Source organism: Rhinopithecus roxellana, chromosome 13 (assembly GCF_007565055.1).
Source record: "Rhinopithecus roxellana isolate Shanxi Qingling chromosome 13, ASM756505v1, whole genome shotgun sequence".
NCBI classification, from domain to species: Eukaryota; Metazoa; Chordata; class Mammalia; order Primates; family Cercopithecidae; genus Rhinopithecus; species Rhinopithecus roxellana.
The window spans coordinates 18,923,250-18,933,215 of record NC_044561.1 but is presented as its reverse complement, the minus strand read 5'-3'; the positions used below and the strand labels follow the sequence as shown (position 1 = coordinate 18,933,215).

The 9,966-nt window shown below is 49.2% G+C and overlaps 1 protein-coding gene across 1 annotated transcript; it reads left to right on the top strand.

Moving 5' to 3' along the window:
* The first annotated feature begins 4,962 nt into the window (after window positions 1-4,962).
* Window positions 4,963-9,224, top strand: C13H22orf24 (chromosome 13 C22orf24 homolog). Its single transcript, XM_010360711.2, is given in 5 exon segments — window positions 4,963-5,103; window positions 5,105-5,266; window positions 5,268-5,319; window positions 8,813-8,901; window positions 8,903-9,224. Coding segments are annotated over 5 exon segments (690 nt in total). The 3' UTR covers window positions 9,149-9,224.
* Window positions 9,225-9,966: the final 742 nt, after the last annotated feature.

Sequence of the window (9,966 nt, the reverse complement as noted above, 5' to 3'; positions counted from 1 at the left end):
AGGGGAAACTGAGGTCTGAGGGAAAGGAGGGGCTGGCCCTAGTTTGCACAGCGAGTGACCAGAGCTGGGTCCTCCATACCAGGTCTCTTGCCTCCCAGGCCTTCCTCTTCCTGCTGTGATGCTAAAACGATCACACTTTTGGGGGCCCATGAACCAGGATTTGAATGTGGGCCTGGGAGGAGGCCCCCACCCCAGGCTTCACCATGCTTTGAAGAGTCACCTTTGCTGTTGGAATCGAGGTTAACAAACCAGTCTGATCTTCCCCCTAGTGAATATATTTAAAGAGCATTCTAGATAGTAATGAATCATCCACTCCACCCCCCCCCATAAGGATGGGGTCCCAGTGAGAGGTGGGAGGAGGGCCAGCCCTGGATGGGGGGACCTCCTCAGTTCCTTCTAGCTCTTAGAGGGCTTAGAGCCCTTCCAGCTTTTTTGATCAGGTTGGACTAAGACTGATTTCAAAACGGTGAAAATTAGGTAGAGCTGGAACATTCTAAATAATTGATTTCTGACATGTGTAAATGACACTCTGGTTCTCCCATGAAGCTTTTCTTCTCACCAAACTTCCCCATCTCCTCTTCCTCACTTCCTACCCACCCATCAGCTCAGTGTGCTCTGGCCCTGTCCCCACTCCTCCAGTGTGGCCACCAGGGCCCTCCTTGTTGTCAAAGCCAAGGACGCTTCATAGTGCCCACCTCCCCGGCCCTCTTGGCAGGACTGGGCATGACTGCTCACCCTTCCTTGACCGGCTCTCCCAGCTTCCCTTCTGCTGCTCCAGCCATTACTCTTCTGTTTGCTGTGTGGGCTTGTCTTCTAGTCTACCCGGAAATACTAGGGTCCCTCAGGGCTTTGTCCCGAGCCCTCTTCACACACTGCCTTATCCTTGGTGACCCCATCCTCATGCACTCTAAGGAACCATCTACCAAGTTCCTAGCACCAAGCAAGGTGCTTTGCAGAACTGGGCTTTTTTTTTTTTCCCCTCAAGATACCCCTGTAAGGCTGGTCCGATTTCCTTTCCTGTTTTTTTGTTTGCTTGCTTTTCTTTTGTTTTGTTTTAAGATAGAGTCTCACCCAGTCACCCAGGCTGGAGTACAATAGTGCTCTCTTGGCTCACTGCAACCTCTGCCTCCCAGGTTCAAGCAATCCTCCTGCCTCAGCCTCCCAAGTAGCTGGGGCTACAAGGCGCACACCACCACGCCCAGCTAATTTTTTCAGAGAAAATTATTTAAACTCATGCTTCATCTGTTAAATGTATTTTTCAGTCTTTTTTTTTTTTCCTGAGAGATAGAGTCTAGCTCTGTTGCCCAGACTGGAGTGCAGTGGCACAATCTTGCCTCACTGCAATCTCTGCCTCCCAGGTTCAAGCAATTCTCCTGCCTCAGCCACCTGGGTAGCTAGGACTGCAGGCATGCACCACTACGCCCAGCTAATTTTTTTGTGTGTATTTTTAATAGAAACAAGATTTTACCATGTTGGCCAGGCTGGTGTCAAACTCCTGACCTCAAATGTTCCTCCTGCCTCAGCCTCCCAAGTGCTGGCACTACAGACGTGAGCCACTGAGCTCGGCCTCCTTTCCCGTTTTACAGATAAGGAAACTGACACAGAGCTGTTCCATGGTTTGAACAAAGTCACACAGCAGGGAATGGGCAAAGCAAGGATTCAAACTCAGGTCGATCACACGCCCAAGTCTGAGGGCCTCACACTGCCCCATGATGTCAGCTGAGAAGAGCTCAAAGTGTGACTTCCCTGTTGGGGTCACTCAGATTATACAAAGAATACATATGCCTCCCACCGAGTGTCCCACACACTCTTACCAGCACCCATCTTCTTTGCCTTTGGGAGAGAGTTGCTAACGCCCAAGAGCCTCATCAGTAAAAACCGGGGTCACCACCTGGGACAGGTCACCTATTCCCAAGGCTATACCTCCTATCGATAAACAGGGCCTTCGAACAACTTCAAAGAGAGCACCTGAGCGAGGTGAGGGAGGTCAGTGGTTAATGTCAAACACATTTTGTTGCCTCAGGGCTCAGAGCAGGTCCCCACTAGAGGAGCCAAGTCTGTGTCTTCTTCTAGTGCAGGGTATCACTTGGGGAACAGAACAAAATTCCCCTGGGTTCCTGAACACACGTGTGTGGTGTGATTTGAGAAAGAACACGGTTCTTGTCTTGGGTTCAAATCCTACTCTGCCAGTGCACCAGCTGAGTACCCTCAGGCAAGTCACTTGTAAAAAGGGATCAATAGCCTGGCACAGTGGCTCATGCCTATAATCCCAGAGCTTTGGGAGGCTGAGGTGGCAGGATCACATGAGGCCAAGAGTTCAAAACCAGCCTGGGCAACATAGCAAGACCCCAGTTCTACAAAAAACAAAAACAAAACACACACACACACCCCTACATATACACACACACATACACACACATACATATTTACATATACAATATGATATACTTTTATATATTATATATTTTTATATTATATATATCACGACCCCAGGATCCTTTTGCTGACGCAAAATCTCACCCCGTGCCTTAACTAAGAGCATCCTGAGCGCAGAGATTTCAGGATCATCTAGAGCCTTCCACCCCCTTTCAAAGCCCGCCTTGGAAGCAAACCAACACCCAAGGCAGCTTTTGGCCTTAAGAAGTGTGAAAATGTCCTGTATATATTATATATCATATCATATATTATGATATATATTTATATATTATGTTATATAATTATATAAATATATTTATATAACACATATATACATATATAACATATGTATATATATTTTATAGATATAAAAACCCTATGTATAATATATAGTAAAAAAACCATATTGGGGTTTTTTTGTTTTTTTTTTTAATGGCGTTTCTCTCTGTCACCCAGGCTGGAGGGCAGTGGCAAGATCTAATCTCACTGCAACCTCTGCTTTCCAGGTTCATCAAGCAATTCTCCTGCCTTGGCCTCCCAAGTAGTTGGGACTACAAAAAATATTTTTAAAAAAGAAAAACAGGCCAGGCGCGGTGACTCATGTCTGTAATCCCAGCACTTCGGGAGGCCGAGGTGGGCAGATCATGAGGTCAAGAGATCAAGACCATCCTGGCCAACATGGTGAAACCCTGTCTCTACTAAAAATACAAAAAATTAGCTGAGCGTGGTGGCGGGCGCCTGTAGTCCCAGCTACTTGGGAGGCTGAGGCAGAAGAATCGCTTGAACCCGGGAGGCAGAGGTTGCAGTGAGCCGAGATCGCGCCACTGCACTCCAGCCTGGCGACAGAACGAGACTCCGTCAAAAAAAAATAAAAGAAAGAAAAACTGGCCAGCCGTGGTGGCTCATGCCTGTAATCCCAACCCTTTGGGAGGCCAAGGTGGGTGGATCACCTGAGGTCAGGAGTTCTAGACCACCTTGGCTGACGTGGCAAAACCCCATCTCTACTAAAAATACAAAAATTAACGAGGTGTGTTGGCATGTGCCTGTAATCCCAGCTACTCAGGAGGCTGAGACAGGAGAATTGCATAAACCTGGGAGGCTGAGGTTGCAGTGAGTGGAGATCACACCATTGTACTCCATCCAGTGTGGGCAACAGAGTGAGGCTCCATCTCAAAAAAAAAAAAAAAAAAAAAAAAAAAAAAAAGCCAGGCATGTTGACTCATGCCTGTAATCCCAGCGCTTTGGGAGGCCAAGGTAGGTGGATCACCTGAGGTCAGGAGTTTGAGACTAGCCTGACCAACATGGTGAAACCTCATCTCTACTAAAAATACAAAAATTTAGCTGGGCGTGGTGGCGAGCACCTGTAATCCCAGCTACTCGGGAGACTGAGGCAGGAGAATCGCTTGAACCCTGGAGGCAGAGGTTGCAGTGAGCCAAGATCACGCCATTGCACTCCAGCCTGGACAACAAAGCTCAAAAAAAAAATTCTTCACCTGCATCCCACCCACAGCCAGTGGTCACGACTGCTCCTCTCATGGGACTGCATTTCTAAAGCATTGCCAGAACCCTCCACCAGAGCCCAGTGAATAGATGACCCAGAAAAGGCATACCCTGGTTTTTTTTTTGTTGTTTTTTTTTTCCCCCTCTTGGATACTCTGAGACACTCTGAGCTGCTGAGAAGTCTGGACACCAAGGGACCTATTACAAAGGAGACATGATATTGTTCTGGAGAGATGGCGTTTGCAATGTTGGCATGGTTACCATCTTGAGCTGGAGTAGCCGCCTGTCCACAAATTATTGTCACTCAGATAGGATTTTAACTTTTTCTCCCACTGTAGGCCACCTGCAGTCAAGGTGACCTTACCGACCCAGCCAATGATAATAAAACCACCAGCAATAACATAGACAGACAGCGGCTCTTGTTTTTTAATCACTTATCCTCTGCCTGATTTGAGGATGAAGACTTTACTCTCATATTATCTCCCCACATCCTCACTTGGAAAAAGGCTGTTAGCCCCACTATATGGATGAGGAAACTGAGGCCTAGAAGTCAAATTCTTGCAGTCATCTGAAGCCTTCCCCACTCACCTCCACTTTGCACTATCTACTTTGCACCCCAATATCCTTTTGCTGACACCAAATCTCACCCCCTGCTTCACTAAGAGCATCCTGAGCGCAGAGATTTCAGGATCATCTAGAGCCTTCCACCCCTCTTTCAAAGCCCGCCTTGGAAGCAAACCAGCACCCAAGGCAGCTTTTGGCATTAAGAAGTGCGAAAATGTCCTGTTAGCTGCAATCTGTGAGCTGGTTCTATGAGCTGGTGGAGCTCAGAGCCCCACTCCCAGCGCCCGCCCCCCACCAGCTTGTTCAGAGGAGCTCAGCTCTGGGGGAGAAGGCAAAGCCAACACCTATTGAGTTGCAGTAAAAATGAGGGTGAAAGAGGCTTTTGTTTCAGTTCTGCAGATGGTCTGGGAGCTTGTGTTTCTTAGCAAGAATTTTCTAGATCTTTTGGCTTGAACCATCTGAATAACTGCCTCAAGCTTTCACATGGTTCCCACTGGGTGGGCTGGGGTGGGAGGGGCTGTTGTGCATGGTCTGGGAAAGCTGGAGAAGGCTGTTCCTTCGCCCTGAGCCTTGGATTTCTTATCTGTGAAATGAGAAGCTGCAATGATGAATGGCAAAGTACCTTTTTTTTTTCAGCTCTGAGAATCTAGGATATTTCACCATTGGAAGACCAGCAGACAATGTCACGACAACTCAAGAGGATACAACAGGGTTGCTTCAAAAGACAAGCGTTTGGACCATGTCAAGACCTGGAGTGAAGAAGGTAATGAACTCCTACTTCATAGCAAGCAGGCCATGGGCCAGCAGTTTGCCACTATGCTGTCTCTTGGTTAAGGCAAGGTCAGTATTATTGTTTTGATTTTACAGATGAGGAAACTGAGTCCCAGGGAGGTTAAGTGTCTTGCCCAGCTACAGCACAGAGAGCAGGGGCTCTGCTCCATCTTCACCGTTCTTCCCACCACTGCCCCTGACCTTCAGAGAGCCTGAGAACATTCTTTTAGCTGTTGAGCTATGAGCATGACTGTCATCAGCTGCTGCTGAAACTGTACCCTGGGAAGCAAGGGAGAGGGTCGCTGAATTTTCACCATGGTTCTCTGCCAGGCAACTATGCTAAAAAACATCTTTTTCTCCCCAGTATGTTAGTAGGAGGCAAGCAGATTGTTATAGCCTTCTATCTTCTTGTAGATAATGGTGGCAGGCTGGCCCCGACTCAGGAGATAAAGAGATCTGAGAGGACCATAGCCACATGAGAAGGCCGACTCCTGTAGGAGGCTGGCTGGCCTTTGCAGAGACAGCACTGAGCTGCCCCCTGGGGTCGTGGGTAGGACCCATTCCCTCTTTAAAGATATAAACTCCTCTACCTGGCCCTTCATAACCTGCCCCTGGCCCATCTTCTCAAGGTCATCACCCACTTCCTGGACACACTAGGCCCACCAGGTTCCCAGACTCTGCCCATGAGTTTCCAGAATGTTCTTTCCCATCCCTCCACCTCATTCTCTGCTTCTTACACTCCTTTAATACCCACTGAAATCTTAGCTCCTCTAAAGAGGAGGTAAGTTTCTCCAACTTAGAAGTGCTCTCGCCTTCCACCTACTCTCACTGTGACTCTGGTATCCACTGTCTGCCTAGAGGGACATTGGTAGGAATGTCTGTGGCTTGCTACTGGGCATCAAGCACTATGTTTTGTCATTTAATGTACTATAAGGTCTCATTTAATCCTCATGGGAGCTATTCCTCTTACACCCATTAAACAGATGGAAAAATTAAAGCTCAGGGAGGCATCCTCTTACCCAAAGTCACACTGCTATTAAATGAAGAATTAGGATTTGAACCGAGGTCTTTCTGACTATAAAGTTCACACTCTTTGTTACATACATCTTCTGCTTCCCACTTCCTTAGGAGGCAGCCCTGTCCTTTGTAATAGACTATAAGTACTGAAGGATGGGGCCTGTGTTTCATTCACCATCTGAGCCCCTGGGATGCCTGGCTGAGTGTCCTGGATCCAGGCACTGCTCCATGAATGCTGAATTGAATTCAGTTACACCTTCTGCATATTACAAAACTCCCATCACCAGAGCCCCCTTTGTGAGTGGCCAAGATCTTTTGTCCTCTCCCCTTCTACCCCAGGAAGGGGAACACCTGAAATCAGCTGACAGCTAACATTAAGTGACAGCTGAGTGAAAGGCAAGAAAAGGAAGGGAGCAAGGGGGAAGGCAGGCAGGATTGCAGGAGCCGGGAGGGAGCCCAGAGAAGGAGGAGGGCTGTCCTGTTGAATCTGGCCAGCTTGCAGCTATTCAGAGTACAAGATCTGGAGTTACCAGACCCAGCCTCAAATCCTAGCTCTTCCATAGTAGCTGGGGAAACCCAAGCAAGTTGTTAGACCTCTCTGAGTTTCAGTTTTCCATAAAATGGGCATGTCGGAGGCAGGGTGGAGGGGGTTGGGGGAGAATAAAAAGGGCATGTCACTGTCCTCGCTAGACCTCTTCATTCAGGAGGAATGAGGTTGTGTCTGAGGGAGGGAGGGAGTGCTGCCTACCGGGCTGTTACCTACTTTAAATGGGGACAGTTGGAGGACCAGCCTAACCTGAAATGGCTTCCCCATGAAGTCATTGAGCCCTGAAGGCCTGGGGCAGCAGGGAACTCACAGAATCACAGGCCCATAGTAAAGATGTTGGAGACAATTCAGTTTGGCTTTCTTACTCCAAGAGGCAGCACAGCATGGTGGACTGATGGCCAGCTCTGCCAGCAACGGGCTGTCCCCAAATCCTGGCCCCTACTTGGTAATTGTGTAGCCTTGTGCATGCCACTTTGTCTGTCTCAGACCACTGGTTCCTTTTTTTTTTTTTTTTGAGACTGTGTCTCGCATGTTGCCCAAGCTGGAGAACAGTGGCGTGATTTCGGCTCACTGCAAACTCCGCCTCCCAGATTCAAGCAATTCTCTTGCCGCAGCCTCCTGAATAGACTACAGGCATGTACCACCATGCCCGACTAATTTTTGTATTTTTTGTACGGACGTGGTCTCACCATATTGGCTAGGTTGGTCTCGAACTCCTGACCTCAAGTGATCTGCCTGCCTCAGCCTCCCAAAGTGCTGGGATTACAGGCATGAGCCATCGCGCCTGTCCTGGTTCTTTATCTTTAATATGGAATTTAAAGTAATTCCTTTGCCACAGCACTACTGGGAGGATCAGAGACCCAGACAATAAGAGCTGGTCATTCAGCTGGCCCTGTGGGAACTGAGGCTCAGAAAGGGAAAGTAATTCACCCACGGTCACACAGCAGGTTAGCGAAATCAAGCCTCTGCCCAGGCCTCCCAAAGCCCAACCCTGGGCTAAGCATCAGACAGCTGTGGCCTTACCACAAAGAAGGCTGAGACTACCCTTGAACATGCAGCCAAGGAACTCATACTGGGAAGCACTGGTGGGATTCTGTGTCTCACTGAGCTGAAATAATTGCTTGGGTTGCCTGTGGATGGAGTATGGCAAAAAGCCCAAGTCAGAGCCTAGGGTCACATGTCCAACCTGGGGTCTAATCCACAGTATAACCCTGGCCACGTCGGGTCACCTCTCTGACCTCTCTGAGCCTCAGTAGTTTCTCTGCTTACAAAATGGGGGCAAGAATTCCTGGCAGTGCAAAGGAATCATATAAAACACAGACTATTTCTTTTCTTTTTTTCTCTTTCCCTTTCCCTCTCTCTCTCTTTCTTTCTCTCTCTTTCTCTTTCCTTCCTTCCTTCCTTCCTTCCCCTTCTTTCTTTCCTCCTTTCTTTCCTTCCTTTCCTTTCCTTCCTTCTTTTTTTTTTTTTTTTTTTTTTTTTTTTTTTTTTAGACTAGGTCTTCCTTTGTCACCCAGGCTGAGTGCAGTGGCACAATCCTGGCTCACTGCAGCCTTGACCTCCTGGACTCAAGTGATCCTCCCACTTCAGCCTCCCAAGTAGTTGAGACTGACTACAGGTGTACACCACTACACCTGGCCAATTTTCTATTTTTTATAGAGACAGGGTCTCAATATGTTGCCCTGGCTGGTATTGAACTCCTGGATGCAAGCGATCCTCTCGCCTCAGCCTCCCAAAGTGCTGGGATTACAAGTGTGAGCCACCATGCGTGGCCCGGAGCTATTTTCACAGCAGCTACCCCCGAGCCACTGGGCACCTCACTGTGCTATCACTAGCAATGGCTTCATTTGGTCCTCACAACAACCCTGCGTGGTGGGAACCTAATTTGTAGATAAATGGCTAGGAACAGGTAGAACCAGGATCCGAGCTCAAGAGGTATTCTCTATGTCTGTTCTCTCACCCTCCTCTTTCCCTACCTAACTTGGGCTCCTTCTTCAGGTTTCAGTATCACCCTGACTTCTTTTGGAAGGATCCCTTGGCCTCAGGCTGGAGTGGGCACCTGCCCTAGCCCACAGAGCTGGGTTTCTCTCTCCCTTTCTTCAACCACACAAGGAGCACCACTATGCAAAGACCTCATCACATTCACAGCCGTCTCCCCAGAGCCTCGCACTGTGCTTGGCATACAGCAGGTGCCCAGTAAATACCTGCCAAATGACTGAATGCATCTCGCCAGCCTCAGGATGCCACCAGGCCCTGAGGGAGCCAGGAAGATCAGAGGAAAGCTTTTGGATTCCTGCCACACCTCACATTAGCAGCATCTTCTCCGAGTCCTGACAGCCAGCCTCCTGGGACACCATTTGAGCCAGTTGAATTCCGGTCACCGCTTCACCTTGGAAAGGCATCCGCAGCCCTCACCAAGCGGCCCCGTAATTGACGTCACAGCGGGGCCAGGAGCTGCCCTGTTAATATTTAATGTGGCCTTCACTGCGGCAAAATGCAGCCTCCAAGAGCTGGAGGGGCCGTGCAGAGTCTCCGTGGGGTTGTGAGGAGGGCACAAATGGGAAAGGGCTTCATAAACCATAAAGCTCCCAACAGATGAGCATTCTGTCGACCCATTTCAGTCCCTGGCTTAACTCAGAAAGAGCTGGGGCTGCACATGCCTGCAGTGGAACAAGAAGACTGCTGACCGAGCCCAAGCACTAAATCAATGGGGGATTAGGGGCTCCTGGGGACATTTCATGGAGACAGTGGGAGGGCAGAGCACTGGCGCCAGCCAGACCTGGACTCCACTCCAGGTTTGCCCCCTGCACAGCTGTGTGACTGGGTCAGCAAATGGACCACTGAGCCTCAGTCCCCCATCTCTCTGAAATGGGGATGATGGTTTCCTTGTAGCACTGCTGTGAGGATTCAGTAAAACGAGTGATGCCGAAGACCTAGCTTCACACATCACAGGCTGTCAACACAGGCTGAGACCCTTCTCCAAAACCAAGCCTGGGACCTGAGGTTGGAGAGAGGAGACGCGGGGCCCTTTCAGGCATTCATCGGGCAGAGTGATGGCGGGAGGGAAGAAGGAGCAAGGAGGCACAGGAAGGATGATCTGGGAGCCAAGCATCTCAGGTTTGGACTTCTCACCCCGGTGGGCCCATGCCAGG